General features: G+C 34.1%; 1 protein-coding gene across 1 annotated transcript; it reads right to left on the bottom strand.

Annotated features, from left to right (window-relative positions):
- Positions 1–438: 438 nt before the first annotated feature.
- FEM1C (fem-1 homolog c (C. elegans)) lies at positions 439–21,013 on the bottom strand. Its single transcript, XM_008588626.1, has 2 exons — positions 20,280–21,013; positions 439–5,064 (listed from the first exon to the last, which is right to left on the bottom strand). Exons 1-2 carry the CDS (start codon positions 20,821–20,823, stop codon positions 3,755–3,757), a joined length of 1,854 nt encoding a protein of 617 aa, XP_008586848.1. The 5' UTR covers positions 20,824–21,013; the 3' UTR covers positions 439–3,754.
- Between the last annotated feature and the right edge of the window lie 205 nt (positions 21,014–21,218).

The following is a 21,218-nucleotide window of genomic DNA, read 5'->3' as shown; positions in this document are numbered from 1 at the left end:
AAACTTTTTGTATTAGGTAACTTAGATATAAGGAAAAGCTAAGGACTACTTAGATTTTACAACTTAAAAACGATGGAAATAAATTTACAAAATATATTTACCTTCATAGTAATATATTTATAATACACTTCTGATAGATAATACCAACTAAAAAACAAGAACAAGAGTTAAAAGCAGGCCTCTTCCTATGTGTTTGACAGCAAACGTCTTCCCTGATCTTTATTTTCTGTAGTCTTTACTAGAAAAAAAACTTAGAACACACTGTACATAAACCATCTTTTTTACATAGAAGTATTAAAAATGAATGCTACCTCTTAAGTTTTAACTGGCCATAAATTATCAAGTATCCTGTTTTTTGAAACAGAAATCCAGGAGTCCACTATCATATGCAGTAAGACAACATTAATTAAGTAATGAGTTAATAAGAATACACTTAAATTTGATGCAAATTTAATTTTATTAAACCTTACAATGAATGTTGTGGCATATCATTTTCCACTGTGTGACAACTTATTGGCTGGCATCTGAATACAGTACTTCTTTTGAAAAATACACTATGGGAACTGACAAAAGGAGAGAAACTAGTTGTTTAGTGATACATGAGGGTAAAAAAAGAAAACAGGGAAGAAAGAAAAGAATGACATCCAATTAGTTTTAGTTTCCTTAGTATCTAACTCTAAAACAGTTAAAGTTCCAAGCAATAATGCTGCTGTTACAGTGTGTAAGAATATGTTATCTCATCCAGTTCCCACGATTCTGAGAAAATTAATTACAAGGATGATGATACTTGTAAATTCAGCCTAAGGTTTCTGCTGAGCAATATGATTTTAAAGAGCTACTTTTCAAAATATAACCTAAACAATTTTCCCAAGTCACAGTAGAAAAATATTGTACATTAAAGTAGTTGCTTTACAAGTGAGCAATCAACTAGCTTCAAGTCATAAAGGGCATCAAATTATCTGGGTCTGTCAGATTTATGGATAAGAAAAATGACTAGTTTTTCATTTACAATCCACTTGTCTTTATAAAGTCGGCTCTAATCTGAGTTAAATGACCTTTTTTGCACAGAAATGATCAAAATAATGGAACATCTTAAACTCAGCAGGCTGCAACAGGGTATTTTTGTAGAAATGTAATCAAAACATACACATTAACTACAGCCAACACCACCATGCTACACTGTACAGTTTAGTTTGGCTCAAAATTAGTACAATTACCTCAGTAACTATAAATGTATTTATTTGTAGTTGTAAAAAAATCACAAATTTAAGGATTTTATTTTATTCAGTCTCACAATTTTGAGAAAACTTTCTGATGAAGGCCTTAATAGTGTCTGAGGTCACATTTATAAGCCAACTTTACCTAAAATAGAATCACAGACAATTTTGAGTTATTAAACTAACTGATTTTTTCAACAGCTCCTAATGGCATTTGTGGGGGTGGCAAACAGAGAAGGGAAAATTGTATCCTAATTGAAATAAGGCATTTCAGTTATCAAGACTGAGGATTAGTTGTAAGTTATCTATTTTTAGTGGCAGAAAAATATTTCAAGAAATCTTTCTTTTGTACTGGGCACAATTCAAGTTCACCTGTAAAACAGTGTGAGACGTGTCTTACTCCAAGAGCAACTAAGCCCTCTCACCCACCCCCCCATAAAGGCGGGGGAAATATTAAATCACTTAAAAATCCAATTGTCATCTAATACAGATTTACCATACTGGCAAAGTTCTCCTTTTTTAAAAAAGTAGCTCATGCATATATAATTCTTATATCACAAGATTAGAGGCATATGATGTCAAAATATTGATGCTTGGTATTTCTAGAGTATCTAAGTCATAAATTAAAGTAGTCTTAATATAAGTGGCAGTTCAAATATTTCATCAAATTTGACCACAGTAAATGAGAGATAGTAAAGCCTCTTCATCAAAAGGTTGGAGAATGCTCATTTATATCCAATTCACCCTTTACAATGGTGAAAACAAATTTACAACATAGTAAAATGAGTAAAGATATATTTTAAAAAATTAAACTTCAATTATTTAACCAAAAAGTTAAAGTTCTTTTACCTGTTTATTAACTGTTCTTCGCTACAAGATCTTTAATTAAATAAAGATAAAGATAAACCTAATGTGACTGTTGGCAATGCTGACCCCTTAAATGGCATTACATCAACCCACAAAATAAAAAGTCAACACAAAAATCCAAGTGAGTGATCCAGCTCATTAAACTCACAGGTAAACGGAGTTTTTTTCACATCAATAAGGAGCTTTTTATTCAGAACAATTTCATTAAGACATTTGCAGGGCAAAATATGCCATCATTAATTTTATTCTGAATAACAATAAAGTGCTGAATAATAGTTACCTGAATCTTTTTTAGTACTTTTCATTTATTTTCTTAAGTTAAAAGAGCCCTTTCTGTGGCATTAGCAAATCTGTTAAAAAATGAAAAAGAAAAGAGAGATAGAAAGAGAGAGGCAGAGAGAGAGGAAGAAAAAGAAAGGCTAACTTTTGATAAGGGAATAGGAAGCATTGCAACCTTTTATTACTAGGGTGACAAATTATTGAAACCAAAGTAATTCATGCAAGTTATCTTTAAAGGTATACGTAAGCTTGAAGAAAGAAAGAAAACACTGTTACTGACCTTTGATACTATGGCAGTAAATTGCATACTAAAACACTTTAATTATCGTAGATGCCTAGATCTGGCTTGGCAAGCATCATGCCACTGACATGCTTTAGCTCTTTTTATAACTAACAGTGATTTGCAGTTCAATTACTGAATAGTTTAATGTGACTTGTTAAGCTGTGTTATAAACTTTGAGGTTAAGTTTAAGCAAATTTGCTACACCTAATCACACCATCAGCACAAGCAGGACAATGCTGGAGCAGCATGAAAGGTGGGTCACTTTAGAATCTTCCCTTTACTGCATGATATATTAAGATGACAGACCTAAATTTCAACTGGGTTAATGAGTTAGAATAGATTTGTTTCCCAAATTTAGCACACAAAATTTCAGTGTATTAGAGGAAAAAAACCCTCAGAAGTGAAGGGAAAAAAACAAAAAAGCTTGAGCTAAGATAGCTAACCTGCAGCTCTGAAAATTGTCATGCTACAAGAATACTATCATAAAATGAACTTTGTAACAAACTTAACAGTGTTTTGAGTTGAAGTTGACCAGCTGCTGCATAGAAAATATGCTAACATACAACAGTCAAGTTTAAGCCGGTGCATAGAGAAGATAAAGCACTTATGGTAACTACAAATGGTAACAAGTCCATCAAGTTTGTACAACCTAGCATGGGGTCCATAAGGGGAAAAAAACTGTAGCAGAAATGGTTAGGAAAAAGAAATAAAATGGAAACAGGCGAGAAGCTTGGGGAAGAGAAGTGAGAAAGAAAGGCCTTCAATTGTATAAAATTCACAAACCAGTAAAGTATAAAGACACCACTGAAAACAGTTAACTCTGTCCCAATAGCAAACAAAACCAGAATGGATAAGCCTTTGGCAGACAATTTTAGAAATCTGAATATGACATTACATTTCTCAATAATTCACAAACAATATATTATATGGTATATTTATATTAAATACTGGGAAACCAATCCTGTAAATTTGATGCTTATAATGCTTTAGCCAATGAGAGCATGATGATATCAAGCTAAATGAATGCTGGTGTTATCACAACAGTGCTCATTTATGAAACAACTGTTACCATTTCGTGCTTTAACAGTGCTAAAATACAGTCAAATTATCATCTATGAAGTGAAACAAAGGTCTCTAGCTTTTCTGGGATATGCCCTTTATAATATATTCTATGATTCACTATGACACGAGCAGCAAGACACTGCAATGTTGTATGATTTATGGGCTGGATCAAATTTTTAGCTATTTCCTTCTCGTCCAGCAAGTCACTAGCAGTTTGTTTGTGTAAATTTGTGGCATCGAAATGTGCACCTGATTTAATAAGGAGATTCATGATGTCTGGATGGTTGTTCAGAGCAGCGATATGTAGGGGACTGTTGTCATCGGAGTCTCTTACATTCACATCAGCACCACATTCTATCAGTGTAGCAGTAACTTGCAGAGATGGAAATTTACAAACAGGGTACCGCCCTACACATGTAGTATTCTTGTCCACAGCCAGATGAAGAGGGCTGAAGTTATTCTTTCCCCTTGGATGCAGCTTAAGAAATCTGTATATAGTCTGCTTTTTGAAATAGTCCTGTTCTAGTGTACAAGGAACTTTTTCTAACAAGCAAATCAAGTGCAAAATGATGGAAAGAGCCTTATTTAACTGTAATGGGTCAGCTGGACACTGAGTTTGTTTGATAGCTCGCTCTATTTCGAGGACACTTTTGCACAGTATGCCCATAAGATCATCAAACGTAACAGTAGTACCCAGAAGGCCCTTAGCCCTATCCTGTAGCATAAAGGAGAATAGTTCTGCAAAAGATAATAAGCTGCTGGCGGTCATTGGACTTAAAGGGTCCAAATTGTTCTGCTGCATATCCAAAGCATACTTCCACAGGTTGATGCATCGTTTGAAATTTCCAGAGTCTGCATAGACAGCGCCTCTATATCTAATATAGTAAGAGGTATCAGGATGAGAAGGACCAAGAATACGTTCTCTAATTAATAGTGCCTGCATTCTCATCTCATCAGGATCAGCAATAAGACCTTCTAGCTCTTCTGCACTGTTTACCTCCTTGGCATAATCATAAGCCATTATTAGTGTCTGTGGTACTGGTTTACTAATTATATTAGTCCTATCACTGTACCTCATGTTCATTGCCTTTTTCCAGTATTTCAAAGCCCCAAGTAGATCTCTTTTTTTGTCTACAAATGTAGCTCCCAGGAGCTCTAAAGCATTGATACGTTCTGTCTTGCTGGTCTGTGCATGGTGTGTCAGAAAATCCACAATATTTGTGTGACCAGTCACACTTGCTGAGAGAAGGGGAGTCATTCCATAACCATCCTTTTCCATCTTAGCACAATACATGAGAAGCATCTTCATGATGTCCAGACTTCCAGATTCTGCACAATCATGCAATGCAGTATTACCTTAAAGAGAAAGAGAGAAAAAAGAAATAAAAAATAAAATACTTTGAGAGACCAGGATATAACGTAATACATATATGTACTTTAGAACCTAAAGAAAAGCAGGCAGCTCCAAGCCACCCTTAAGAAGAGCATACTTTAATTTGATTACAAATGAGGAAGAAAATTATCCCCAGCACCCAAAACTAGTGTCTGATACATAGCAGGGGCTAAAGAAAATACTTGTTAAACCTGTTGAATAAATGAAATGACCAAATTTTGTATGAAGATATCCAAAGTCACCAGATGAAACTCAAAATTAATCAATCTATGGCTTCTTTGTATATTTCATTAATGTTTTCAAGTGTATATTCTATGACTAAAAATAAATGAGATAAAATAAAGCAGCTATTCAGTTTTGCTGACAGTCACTTAACTTTGTGTCAGCTTCCACATTTACAAACGAGGAATCTAGTCTTTAATATCTAAGATTCTTCAATTTGATTCTAATAGTAGTCAGAAATTGTTTTTTCACTCTTTGTCAAATGAACTTCAGCTGTTTTAGCCAAAATTCTTGGTAAAAGTACTTTCCTAAAAAAGTTTTCATAAGAGAAACAAGTCCACTGAAATCTGAAAAATAAGTGGGTGGTTCAATTATGAACTTGAAAAGGAGACATCTAAAGTATGCTTTCATAATGGATTATTTCCCATTGTGATTTAATTTTTTAAACATTCTTTTTAGATATACTAAATGTTCTAACACTGTCCTGTTCTTCCCACACATGGATTAAAACTGACAACAGGCATTGGCACATAAGTAAAAGCCCATGTGAAACATATTAAGACATTATAAGTACCAGGTATTTTACTTAAGTTTAATGATAAATATTTTACTAATTATCAAAACAGAAATTATCATGTAGACTTCTGATATTTACATACACCGTCTGCAGAAAATTGCAACAGTGAGTCATTTTAGGCATATCTGTAGAAAAGAGTTAACATAGCTGGCTGAGACTTTCTGGCTATCCCTTAGAAAGACCTACTTACAAGGTTGACCCCTGGCTGGCATTTGGGAACTTGCCTGATAAACAGTTCTCCACACTGATATAAAACTTTCCCTAAGTGATAATGGTGGCAAACTGTGATATCAAAAGTGATAAAGTACCAAAATGCAGTTTGTGCTGAATACCTGGTTTCCTTCTGGGAGTCTGAAATTTTGAATATGTACTAGGTAAAGGGTGACTTTTGTAACCAGTCCCCAATAAAGACCTTGAGCACTGAGTATCTCATGGGTTTCCCTGGGCAGAAACACTGCATACATGTATTTTCATTTCTGGGGAAGAATGTGTTCTGTACAATCCTTCATACAGAGGGAGGGAGCATAAAAAAGCCTGCACATATTCATCTAGACCTCACCTGAGCTTTTTCCCCTTATGATCCAGCTGTGTGTCCTTATTACATTGCTGTAATAAATCTTGGCCATAAGTACAAATGTATGATGAGTCATCTCCAAACGTGGGGGTGGCTTTGGGGACCCCCAACATAGTATGTATACCAGAAAGTGGTTTAAACCTAAAAACTTCAAAAACAAACCTACTTAACTAAAATAAGAAAAAACAAGTTATTATACATTTGGGCTTTAATCCTTCTACAAGCTTATCTTGTTTAGTTTTCCATGATATCTACGAGGACTTTATAATTATTCTGGATATGTTTATTATGACCGAAGATTTCATGGTCTATAATGAAATGGTGTGTGACAAAATGTTTTGGCAATGTATAAGGTAACCAAGCACTGAGAGCCCAAAACTTCTGACTACTGATGTTCATTTGTTCAAAATAACTTTTTAAACCCAACTACTACCAACTATATTTTAAAAACTCTTTTGAATTAAAAACCCCTACTATTCCCATTTTTTCTAAGGAATAGGCAATATAAGTAAAGAGTAATTTGAATATAAAGAAAAGGCTTAGATGGCATTCTTCTCTATTCACAGTAACATAAAATCAAGAATAAAAATGCAGCAAAAACCAGTTTTTTAATTAACTAAATTTCTATATTTATTGAGAAAATACAGAATATATGTATTTTGAATACACCCACATATTGGGGGAAAAGGGGGCTTTAAAAAAAAGAAGGAAGACTTTCATATCCAGCAATAGCCGAGGTAAAGTGATCACTCTCCCACTAAGAACTAAGAAGTCTGAAAAATATATTTTCAAAAATCTTACTGACAGCATTTAAGAGAGAACAAGGTGACAACATCTAGGAGAAGAAAGAAAACTAGAGAAATGCAGAACTTGGGGCAGCTTTCCCACAATGGCCTCCATATATTCTGGAAGAGACAGCTGAAAAACTGAGCAGAAGTTCTGACAGACTTGCAGGCTAGAGAAGAAAACTGGAGTCCATAGCCTACCAAGAAGGAAACTTTGAAAACTCCCCACACTTTGGGTTAAAGCTCTGAAGGACTGTACCCTAGGGAGTTAAGGTAAAATGCACAGACAAGTCATTACAGAAACTGAAATCCAATTTAAAATCATCTCAATATTGAGTTAAATATTCCAGTATTGCTAGTATACATAATCAAAAGCCAGAAGCAAATATAAATATTATTTAGAGGAAGATATTATCATATTAGGGCTCAAACTATTTTTTATATTCTTCATATGTAATGCTGGTACTCCATCAAAAATAATGGACAGAAGAGAAAACAAGAAGCCATAACACAAAAACCAAGAGAAATAAGAGCTGACAGAAAAACCCAAAAACAGATCCAGATAATGCAGTTACTGACACAGATTTTAAAATAATAATTATGCTTAGCATATTTAAAGACATTTTTTAAAAATTGAGAGTTCAGGGGCTGACCCGTGGCTCTCTCGGGAGAGTGTGGTGCTGATAATACCAAGGCCACGGGTTCGGATCCCATATAGGGATGGCCAGTTAGCTCACTGGGTGAGCATGACAAAACCAAGTCAAGGGTTAAGATCCCCTTACCGGTCATCTTTAAAAAAAAAAAATTTGAGACCTCAATAGAAAACTGGAAACTACAAAAAAAGAATCAAATGGACATTCTAGAACTGAAAAACTCAGTGAGTGAATTCGAAAGTCAATTACACACAGCTGAATAGAGAATTAATGAACTAGAGGACAGATCACAATACACAGAAAGAAGAATGGAGTGGTGAAAATTTGGAAAACCAGGAGATTGTAAGAGAGTGGAAACAATGTCAGAAAAGTTAACATACTTAAAACCAGAACCCTAGAGGAAGAAAATGGGCCAAAAGCAATATTTAAAGAGATAAAGTCAGAGAATTTCCTAAAGCTGATAAAAGATTAAACTACAAATTTAATAAGTTTTACAAACTCCAGAAGGATAAATAAAAAGAAAACCAAATTGAGGCACACTACAGTAAAACTGCTGAAAACTAAGGACAAAGAGAAAAATCTTAAAACCAGAGAACAGGTAGAAATTAACTGCAAAAGAGCAACAATTAGACTAACAGCCAAGTTCTCACCAGGAACAACAGAAACCAGGAGACATGATATTTAAAAGCACCAAAGGAAAGTAACCTCCATCTCAGAGTTCTATACCCATATGTTTCAGGTTAAGAAAGAAAAGAAAAAGAAAAAACTAAAATATTTATTACTCGCAGACCTAAGCATTATACGGTGTTCTTTAGGCAGCAAGATGAGCCACAAGGAAGCCTGGAGATGTGGGCGTAAACTTGAACAAAAAGGTACATTTGTGGGTAAACCTAAAAAAACCCCTTAAAGATAATGTCATGTAGGGTTTGAAATACATATGGAAGTAAAATAGTTGACAGCAATAGCATAAAAGAATAGCATAAAAGTAAGGAGGATAACTGGACTTAAATTGTTCTAAGATCTCTGCATTGTTGGGAAGAGGTAAAATTAGAAATTTATGTTAGCCTTTGATAAGTCAAAATGGTACTATATAAGGTAACCACTTAAAATAATAGCTGGAGGTTATGTACATAACTACTGCATTTTCTTGAATATAGAGAAAAAATAAAAATCCAAAAGAAAGGAAAAAAGGAGAGACAAAGGAACACAAAATGGGTAAAACAAATAAAAATCAAAATATAGCCAGACTAAAATTCCAATATATCAGTAATTTAATGTTAAGTGAATTAAATGGTCCCATTAAAAGACAAAAACTGACAGCAAACACAAATAGAAAACTCAAGACACCTGTTTACAAACAGATACACCTTAAATATAAAGATAAGGCTGGAAGTGAAAAGATAGAAAAAATACACCCTGTGCAAAACCTAACCATAAGAAGTATCTGATATTAAAATATCAAAGTGAACTTTAAAGCAAAATGAATAATTAGAGATAAAGGGAAGCATTTCATTATGATATAAAATACAAAACACAAAGATACAATAATTCTAAATTTGTTTTCACCTAATAACATAGAATTTGAATTATATAAAGCAAAAATCAACAGAACTACAAGGAAAATCAGACACATCCACAAACATAGTGAACACGCCTCGCTCAGTATAGAAGACCAAAACCAGTAAGGATAAAGAAGATTTGAAAACAATTAACAAACTTGACTTAACTGACATATTTATAAGAACACTGGACTCAACAATTGTAGAAAATTACACTTTTCCAAGGATATATAGAGCATATGCAAATACTGACCATATTCTGGGCCATAAAGCAAGTCTCAACAAATGTCAAGGGGCTGAAACCACTGAGTATAAGTCCACAATGCAATGAACATAAGATATCAAAAACAAAAAGATAACTATAAAAATCTCTGTATATCCGAAATTCAAAAATTCACTTCTAAATAACCCATGTAGTCAAAGAAAAAAGTCCAGTGGAAATTGGACAATATTTTTAATTGGATGACAATGAAAACACTAAATAACAAATCTTGTTGAATATGGCTAAAAACTGTGTTCGGAGAGTAATGTACACCCTTTTAAATGTACATACAGTTAGCTCTTCGTATCCATGGGTTCCGCATCTGTGGATTCAACCAACCACGGATCAAAAATATTCAGAAAAAAACCCAAATGTATCTGTACTGAACATGTGCAGACCTTTTTTTCTTGTCATTATTCCCTAAACAATACAGTAAGAGGGCATGACATAATTTACATAAGCATTTCCTTGCTGATGGACTTCTGCATTGCTTCAGAATTTTCACTATTAAAATGAATGCCTAAAACACTATTAGGACAGAAAACAGAGCAGTGATTGCCAGGGGCTAGGGACTGGAGGGGCGGGGAATAATTACAAAGGGGTATTAAGAAACTTTTTGTTCTTACCTTTATTGTAGCAGTAGTATATGTTTGTCAAAACATACAGAACTGTACACTAAAAAGGACGGATTTTATTGTATATAAATTATACTTGAATCAACAAGTGACAAAAAAAATGCCTAGCTTAAAACAGAATCACAAATGTGTGATGGCTTAATATACGTCTCCAATTCACTTCCAAAGGGATCATAAAAATATTTTTTTTTTCCTGACCGGTAAGGGGATCGCAACCCTCGGCACGGTGTTGTCCGCACCATGCTCAGCCAGTGAGCGCACCAGCCATCTCTATATAGGATCAGAACCTGCAGCCTCTGGCGCTACCAGTGCCACACTCTCCTGAGTAAGCCATGGGGGCGGCCCAAAGTTCTACTTTTATAGTATCCTTTCTAGTACTGAAATTAATTTCTTAATTTATATTATGTCTATTCCTAGGTAAACAGAAAAATTTCTCATGTCTGTTTACAAACTTTATTTTCTTTTCTGACATTTATACTTATGCTTCAGTTTCTGGGAACAGTGGGAACAGTCTTTCTATGTATAAACACTTTATAAAATAATAGCTAGTCGTTTGTTATATTTATTGTAAATATTTTGCTCTATCAGTTGTTTCACTCAAGAGTGTTAGATATGCTATATTAAGTATAATTTCTTGCAAAAAATTATTAGTGAGCCAAATTTAAAAACTGAGTTACTACGTCCTTATGACTAATCTGTGCTAAGTTATGTGCCATAGACCATTAAGTTAATATTTAATTTTAATTTTAAAAAGACGTTTGTTAACTGGACATTTCTTTAAAAACTAATGGCACAACATTAAGTTTTAATTCAGTTAAAGCATTTCTATAGAAAGCTAAAATAGTATGATCTAAATACATTAATTTTCAACTATATAACTAAATACAGAAACAATGATAAAATTTGGAAGAATGAAAAGTAGCCATATTCATTGGGATGCTTCTGTAATGAATATTAAGGGCAGGGAACTACGGGAAGTGCTCATGCATCAAAGCATGGTAGTATTTATTCCTCAAGAAGAATTATCTGAAGTGCCACTCTTCATTGCTGTTAATTTTAAAAATACCTATAATCTTTTGCTAGCAGGCACATGAGAGATAAGAATTCATGCTCAACTGGGAAAGTTTAGGTGCCTAATGATGGGGTTAATATTTTTCTCAAAATAAGTAACCCAAAACATACCAGTATTTTGGGTAAAACTAGTTTGAGGCCTAAAAATTCTCTGGATCCACACCAGATGTTTTGGGTTTGATTGAATGATAAATAAGAGCAAGTGATTGTTACCAATCAACTACCTAATCATAAAAGAATTGCAACAGCATTAATAAATATCTCAATTTGGGTAAGATTACTAAGACTCACCAGGATCAGGATTAGGTCAGTTTCTAAACCACCCCTCCAACCCCCCCAAGCAGTAGACAGAATTGATTGATCTTTTTAATTAAACAAAAATGTTTTATTTTTCAGACCTCATAAGGATCACAAAATATTTAACAAATATAAAATGCCTATTATCATTTAAATTGTTTTTTCTAGCAATAACAATTCAACAGATTCTTCTGTCTATAAAATGTCTTCACGTAGTTCAAGCTTTATGTGTGGTTTTAGTATAAGTCAAAGAAAGCTGTGCTTCTCAAACTTTAATGTACAAAATCACCAGGACAATAGTAAAATGCAGATTTTGACTCAGTTGATCTGGAGTGAGTCCAAGTGATGCCTACACTGTTGGTCCTTCAGTAGCAAGGATATAGAGGAAGAATCTTATTTTCTTGACGGCTATATAGATATTTGTCATATAGCTATATAAAATCACATGAATATGTTTAAAAAGAGGGCTAAGTCACAGTCCTGTTTTACATCATACAGAAATGAAATTTCGTCATTCTTATTTACTCTGAAATTAAATATATGCCAAAGAAGAAGTAGGGTATGTTTTACAACTATATTACACAGTTTCATCCATGGAAAAGTTCTTAACATAGTAAACAGTATCAGTAAACCCTGCAGTCTCTTAACAATCTTTTCATTTAGGGCAAATATTATATAAGTGATCCAGACAAATTTAGTCAAATTTTTGAAAAATAAGTTCATGAAATAAAAATCCAAATTGCTATCAGTGATACCACCAAAAGAGTGAAAAAAAATTCACAGAATCAGAGAAAATATTTGCAAATCATGTATCTGATAAAGGACTTGTATTTGGAATATATAAACAACTTTTACAACTCAGTAACAAAAAGATAAATAACCCAACTAAATTATGTGCAAAGAATATAAAGACTCTTCTCCAAAGAAGATATACAAATGGTCAATAAGCACATGAAGTACTTGAAAAGATGCTCAACATCATTAGTCATTGGAGAAATACAAATCAAAACTACAATGAGACACCACTTCATAGTCTCTAAGATGGCTATATTTTAAAAAAGAGGTAGTAACATGTTGGAGAAGGTATGAAGAAATTGGAAAGCTCCTACATTGCTGATAGGAGTGTAAACTGGTACAGCCACTTTGGAAAATAGTTTGCCATTTCCTTGAAAGGTTAAACAAGAGTTATCACATGACACAACAATTCCACTCCTAGGTAGGTATATACCTGAAAGAAATGAAAACATACATCCACAGAAGAACTTGTACACAAATGTTCATAGCAGAATTATTCATAATAACTAAAAACCAGAAAAACTTCAGCAGCCCATCAATTAACTGCTGAATGGATGAAAGTGGTATACCTATACAATGGAATATTATTTAGTAATAAAAAGAAAAAAAGTATTGAAACACGCTACGAAATGAATCTTGAAAACATTATGCTAAGTGAAAGAAGCAAGTCACAGAAGATCACATATTATACGACTGCATTTATATGAAATATCCAGAACAACAAATTTATATAGATACAGAAAAAAGATAAATGGTTACCTAAGAGTAGTGCAGTTTTGGTGGGAGAAGAGGAGATGAGAGAGAGTAATGAAAAGTTGATTGTGATGATAGTTGCACAGCTCCATGAACATACTAAAAAAACACTGAATTGTACACTTTAAATGGGTGAATGGTATGTGAATTAAATCTCAATAAAGCTCTTTTAAAATCCAATTAAAATCAAAATAGTTGTGTTTTTGGTAAAAGTCTAAGTTTTGACTGATAGAAGCAGCAATTAAAGGATCTTTTATTGTAACAGATATGTCTGGAAATGCACAAAAACAATTCTCATTTCTCCTCTTCAGCTTACTGTGCTTGGCACCAACCCATTCTTCCTCACCTTTATATCTAGGACTGAGCTGAGTCTAGAAGGGGTCCACTTGTAAAGATGAGAATAGAGTGGGGGGAGTGCAGTTCAACAGCACAACAATACTGATTCCAAGTATTTTATTCCCTGAATAACTAATTGGTCTGGGTTGAGGGAGGAGGTGAGAAGGGATAGAAAGAAAGAAACAATTTAGGATATCAAAGGAGCACTAGAAGGTTCCTCTGCTCAGACTGTTTCCCTTCCCTTTGTATATTCTATCATGAGGGATTCTCAAGGACAGGAATTCACAAAAAAGTAATAAAAAAAAAAAAAAGAATCAAAGATAAATTGTGCCAAGACCATTATGTTCCCTCCCTTCATTAATTCTTTGTATAAGACACTGAGCTAGAAACACACAGAAATTTAACAACACGAGTCCTTGTGCTCACAACAAAGTTAAATGTTAAAAAAAATCTGCATCCACAGAGGGAAGATGCATCATGACTAAAGGGGAATGAGGAATTGCTTTCAAAATGGCTCCTGATGTCAAGTAGAATTTTCAAGGCTGAGCTCTGGAGCTAAGGGATGAGGACTAAAAACAACTAATATGTGCAAAAAGCTCATCTAAAGACTAAAAACATCAATATCACATCAAATTCAGATTTCACTACAATTCCTCTTCTTTGGCATACTAGTTCACAGACTTCCTATTCAACTGCAGCTCTTCTCAAAGGGAGGGAAAAAAGGAAGAAGTGATGTTGTGGTCACATCTGCATCCAGGTGACTTCTTTACTGCGCCTCTCCCTACCTCTTCCACCTCTAGCTTCCATCACATACATTCCTGATGCTTCAATAGCATAAATGTCTAGAATGCCAAGGGCTTCCTGAATTTTATTTTAAACTAATGTATTTAATTAATCAATCTATAAAGATCTAATGAATATGAACCCAGTGAGGGAACCTCATGTACTCAGAGGTTAAATCTTAACCTTTGTCTTACCACCACCAACCCTGAAACAGCAGTAGTGTTCAGGATCTACTCATTCTTACCAAACTCGGTTCAATTCTGTGAGGATTCACAATTCAAAATCCAATCTCCAGGGACAGAGGACCACAAGGATATTTCCGTACTGAACTCAATTTACACATCATCTACAGCTTAGCTTATACAACTAGGACACCAACTCTCCCTGAGGATACAGAAAAGTGTACCAGGGGAAACAAGAGGAAAAAGAATGAACATGGAATAACTTGAAGGAGCAACATGGTGATGTGGGATTAAAATATTAATGAATTCAACTAGTAAGTTATTTAAACGTTATTAAATCAAAATGAATACAGATATGTTACAAAGAGGAATGAAATTCTAAGTGCCTTTCTTCTCCCTTTTACTTTTCTCTGCAAGTAGGTATGTTAAGGCAATGAACAGCTGAGAGAGTTCTCAAAGAAAGAAAAGAGAACATCAGCTTCCAACATTCTTAGATAGTACTAAAATAACATTAATAACCATTCTCAGTCAGTTATCTTAATACCAACAGTTTTTAACTTATAGGGGAGATTTTCTTATTTGAGATTTTTATGCATTTACAGTGGGGAAAAAAATTAATTTTTTTCTAATATTTCCTTAACTAAAATATATTTATACCCTAAAATGCCTACACTATGGGAAAGAAAGAATACAATGCCTTGGATTTGCTTTAAAAAGGAGGGGAGAGAGAAAAACATTTCTTTTTTTATAAGTTTGGCAAATGAGGATAACTGTTGATTTGAAGTAAGGTGGTCGATACACAGTGGTTCGGATGTATTCCCTTTATTTATGTATAAATTAGAAATTTTTCATAATAAAAAGGCAAATAAACAGCTTGAACTAGCTCTCTCTCTTTTAATACTAGCTTTAACTGTCACGTGCCTACATGGATTTCTTCCTTTTCTGAACCACTAGAGTTCCACATGTACCACTCATTTTTGACAATTACTGTCTCTGTTGCTTCAAGCCTTCGTGTATGTATTTATTTCCCTACAGAAATAACTATAAAACACAGTGCTTGCCATCAAGGACCTTATAATCTTTTCTCTCTTAAATCCAACATGTTCATTCAACAAGCTCATTTACCAAAATTCCCTCTATAAGCCAGGTACTCTTCCCCTTCCTAATGCACAGATGGGATTAAAAACACCAGGTGTCTAGCCTCAAAGACTCACAATGTAGTAAAAGGAAGTTAGATGTTTCTCTAAAAAAACAAACAAAAAACCCAGTTACTCCTCTGCAGAAAAACTTTCACAGGCTTACCACTGCACAAAGAGTAAGATCAAACTTTTTTTTTTACCTAGAATTCAATGTCCTTTATAATCTAGCCCTGAGTGGCCTTTTGTCCAAATAGGCCTACTTTCCAATTCCCGGACACTCCAAACATTTCTCAATGTGTCTCTCCTTATGCCATTTTCTAAGCCCGGAAAACTGTATCAAAATCCTTCTGCAGATCTGAACCCCAATAATCCTTTCAAGGCACAGTTTAACTTCTACTTTCTCCATGAACTGTTCCTACTCAGTACACTCTTCCTCTAAAATACTATAGCACAGATTGTTTTTACCATTCCTTTAGCAAATTAACAAACGTGACACCATTTCTTCTCATAGCCCCCAAAATGTCCAATTCCTTGCCTAAAGAAAATGCACATTAATTATCTTCTTACCAATTAACATAAAATTACCTTTAGAATCTAAAATGACTGACCCATGAGTGAAGATAAGAGTGTCTTCTAGAGCCAGTCTCTTAATCCCAACCTAGAGAGTCGTTCTATTAGTCTGTAGCACTGAATCAAGCACTGTCTGTCAGCTGCTCAATTCCTGGTAGAATTTGGGTGTAAAAGAATTGAAGAGCTTAAGTAATTTAACTTTGGATCTGTCTATTCTGAATCCAAACAGAAACAAAAACAACCTCCCACTCCCACCAAAAAATCAAACAAAAGAGCCAAAGAAAGCCAAAGATGACTATAACCATAAGGCACTGAGATCAATATTATAGCTCTACGGGGCTTCTAATCACTTCAGTTTGGGGTCTATAGTTTTAAATAGGAACCAATTCCTGTCTCAAAAATCAGTTATTGTGAGTGTTAAACTGGAGAGGTACTCCTAAATATCCCAAAGATTTTCACCCCTTTTGGAATGCCATGGGAAAAGAAGGAACACATTGTTCTCTCAGGTAATAAGTTGTTAAAGTATTTCCAAACATCTAACACAAGAAAAGCATTACTGTTAACACTTACCATATTGTGGTTTAAGTATCTGCTTATGAACCTGTCACTCCAACTAAACCATGAACTCCTCAAGAGCAGGGAATCAAGGACTGGATATCTTGTCTTACCTATCTTTGTACACCCTAAATCTAATAACAGCCTGGCACACTGAGGGACTCAACAAATGCTCTCTCAATTAATGAATGAATTCCATCTTAGGGTAAAACATGTTCAAAATGCCAACAGCCTGTTAAAAAGTAATGGAAGGAGGTTAAACAATATATTCAAACATCAACTGCCTGTAACAAAGTTATGGAATGTGGAAGTCACATGCATTTTGTAATTTAAGCAGACCAAGCACAATCTATTGGCATTTTCTTTCCTTAGAATCATGTCCAACATATAAAATGTTCTAAGAAATTATTCCAGTCTTTTCTACTTTTGGATGGGGCTAAAAATGTGGGAAAAATCTTATTTTGATACTCTATCAGATCATTCTCCAATGTCTCTCTGCCTCAGTTTCAATTGGTTACTGCTTTTTTATTACCATTAACCCATTAAAGAAAAATATCCAGAGACTCAATGGAAAATGATTATCAAAGAACAGAAGTTTCAGCATCAGTGGGAAAGGGTGCATGTGTACTTTGATTTGCCCAAAACATTCATGATGAATCACTGTCCAAATTAAAAGGAACCATGAAAAGGTAAAAGTACTGCACACAAAGTGATAAAATCCATATACAAGGGTACATCAAAAAGTTCATGGATAGATTCATATTTTTCCCATGAACTTTTTGAAGTATCCTTGTATATGCATGTATATAAAATTGAGGCTATCTGAAAACAATTTTTGGTATGAGATGGTTTTCTCATTTTATATGTATTTGGCATTTTTAAAAGGCATACATTATAGATATTAATATTGGAGGAAAAACGACTTAGAATTAGCAGATCATCCGGCCAAAAGAGGGAGTGTTTACACCCTCACATACAAGACTATAAGATGATGATGGTGATAAAGAAAACATTCTTCTGAAATAGTTCAAAGGTATGTTAAATACCATTCACAGTTTTTTAAGGAAAAATGCTGACAAAAACATGAGATATTTTATACTATAATTCTTTCATACACTGTATCTCAAGAAGTATATAAAGCAGCTTTCAAAAACATCTGGGAAACAGTACCAGTACTCATCTCTCCAATGGCGTAAGTTTGAAACATAGCCCAATTTGACTTAAATAATATGAGTTTACGAATAATCATCATTAAGCTGATGAATAAAAAGCCCAAAACAAAGAAACAAAAAAAATCAACAAGCTTCAAAAAGGAGCCATACCTTTTAACCATTCTGCTTCTAGTTACAATTTCAAAGCATTCCCAATATTAACATGGTTAAACAGTAATTTGTTCTCTTAAAACAAATATTCTTCAAAAGAATGATGATTGTTTAAAAAAAATAAAGAAAAAAAAGGCCATGCTGTATTTTGACCCAACAACCTACCTCTAAAAATAATCAGGAACAAATGAAAATATTTATGAGAAAGAATGTTTACAAAAACATAATTTGTCATACTGAAAAACTGGAAGCAACATAAAACTCCACTAGAAGAGTATGCAGCTATTGAAATTAAAAAGATACTATTAATGACATTAAAGATAACGTTTACTAAGCTAAAAGTCAGGTTATAGAACAGCATATAAAATTGCATACATATATAAAATATATGTATGCATATATGAAACATGTATGCTTATATGTAATATATGTATGCATACATGTATGCAAAATTCAGAAATATTTTTGGAAGAAATATTTTGAATACTAGGATTGTGACATTTTCATATGTCCTCTGGAAAAAATTTCAGAAAATCACAATGATCTTGTATCATTTTTAAAACAAATCTTTTTTAAAAAAAGATCATACTCTGTTCAATAAATGTGCTCAGTAACTATGTAGTGTTCCATAACTGTGTGGTTTAACTTCTCTGAGAGGCAATTAGACACTATCACAATAACAAATGCACATTTACTTTGATTCAGCAATTCCAAATACAGGTATTTATACTACAGCTATCCTCACACAAGCATTCAAGGAAACATTTTTGTTGAAGAATGTTCACAGCAGCATTTATTTAGCAAAGTACTGGATATGATGTAAATGTCCACCAATAGAGACTAGATAAATTATGTACACTCATACAATAAAATACTGTATAGCCATGAAACAGAATGAGGAAGCTATGTATTGGAGTTCAATGACATCCAAGATAAATAAGGTTAAAAAAAAAAAGTAAAAGAAGAGTATGTACCAACCAACAGTGAGGGGAAAAAGGGAGGGAGGAATACACAGACAAATAGCCTGTACTTGCACAGACTGTTTCTAGAAAAACACACAAAAAACTAAAGAGTGGTTGCTGGAAAGTCAGAGGTCTAAAAATCAGCAGTAATAATACTGTCATTGAAAACACTGTAAACCAATTTGTACTGTTTTAATTTTTTAAAAATATGTGTATGCTAAATTTTAATAGCTTTTTAAAATTAGGTAGTGAATTACCTTGCTGTTGTATAGATTTAAGAAAAATAAGGCTTATGAGTATCAAAATTACGTTATGAAACAGTTGCTTTTAAGAGTTTAAAAAATTCTAAACTATTATTTGCTGCTTTTACCTTATTACAATCAGTGAAAATTATACACAATTGTAAACCTGAGTTCTTCTTCTAAACAAAGATGTTAACATTGCTGCTAGCCAACAAATACACCTGTCTTATCTAGTACTTGTTTTGCTCTCTGTTAAAAGCAGTTTTAAAAATCTGCTTTCTCTCTTGCTATATTATACTTCATACATGTTCTATACAAGAGGATTTTCTATTGGCCCCAAATAAATATGGAAAAAGGGAAGATTTTCTTTTTCCACTGATATTAATCCTTCCTCCAGGTCAGTTTGGCCTAGCCTTACTTCTCTGAGAGAATAACAAACGAAACGCCTACCTAGAGTAACAAACAAGATGACTCACTAAATGTACTAGTCTCTACTGCAAGTTGTTCTAAAAAAAAAAGGCTAAGAAAAATGTATTAACATTTAACTATATTCCCGAGTAGATTAAATAGAAACCTAAAGTCAGATCAACTACAACTAACATGCTCTCTAACTTTGGGGAACCCATTTCCCAGAAACTGGAAGTTGTTACTCCAAATAAAATTGAGAAAATGCTGGTTAACATAGCTACAGTGGTCTTTTTATCACATTTGTTCAATGTATTACCAAATATCAGAAAAACACTCAACAAGGTTATACTGGAGGGTTAGCTTATCTATTTTAATTAGATTAATTAGATTCTGTCAATGTTGGTCTACTCAACAACAAAGCTTATAATCACGTATCAAACTTCATGAAAATAAGTGGTAGACAGTTAAAAAATAAAAACAAAGAAGCTGAACTCACCTTTAACACTTTTTCTGTTAACATCTGCCCCTTTTTCAAGTAAATACTGAGCAATCTCTTTATGCCCTTTGTAGCATGAAATCATCAAGCATGTATGTCCATGTCGATTTGACACTTCCAAATCAGCTTTGTGTTCTACAAGGTACTTCACTATTTCCAAATGGCCATCAAAACATGCAGCTCGAAGAGGAGTTGAATTGGTTAAAGTCGTGTTGTTGACAGACGCTCCATGATTTAACAAAGACTGGACCACCTTCAGATGTCCTGCTGCAGAAGCAGCCCATAAAGGGGGAGCCCCCTCAATGGTTTCACCATCAAAATTGACGGAGCCTCCTACTTCTATGGAGGCACTGCACTGCTCAAGGAGGAATTCCACCATGTCAAGGTGCCCGTACCTGGCAGCCATCAAGAGTGGCGTGGCCCCATTTGTTTTTTCAGAGATCAAGGAGGAAACCTCCTCTTTGGATTTGCTTGCCAACAACTTGGTGAGAAGCCGGAGTTTGCCATCCCGAGCTGCGTTAAATACTGCTGTCTTTAGATCCATTTATGTCCAGTTGAGAGGCTGTGCTTTATTTATCCTTCAAAGCAAAGCTCCAGCTTAACTCTATCGACACACACAAGAGTTACAGGAACCAAAGTTCAACGTTAATCACTGCACCCCAGAACGGATATAAAACCACGGAGAGTATGTTCTGTCCTACTGCCTTCCAATATCTGACAACCAGAGCACCAAACTAGAGAAAGAAAAAAAAAAGTACCAGTTTTGTATTTTCCACAGGTAAAGGCAAAAACACTACTTAGGTTTCCTTTATTTCTATTTCTGTGGGAAGAAGGGGTGGGTCATACTTTAGGAACTATTCTGCCCCCGCCCCTGGTCAGAGAAGGTGGGAAAGGAAAACACAGAAGGGTACACACAGAGACCAAATGTTTTGTGGGAGG

This window comes from Galeopterus variegatus, unplaced genomic scaffold, assembly GCF_000696425.1.
Source record: "Galeopterus variegatus unplaced genomic scaffold, G_variegatus-3.0.2 Scaffold4931, whole genome shotgun sequence".
Classification (NCBI taxonomy): Eukaryota; Metazoa; Chordata; class Mammalia; order Dermoptera; family Cynocephalidae; genus Galeopterus; species Galeopterus variegatus.
Note: the sequence above shows the minus strand (reverse complement) of the source record. Positions and strands in the feature narration are given on the sequence as shown.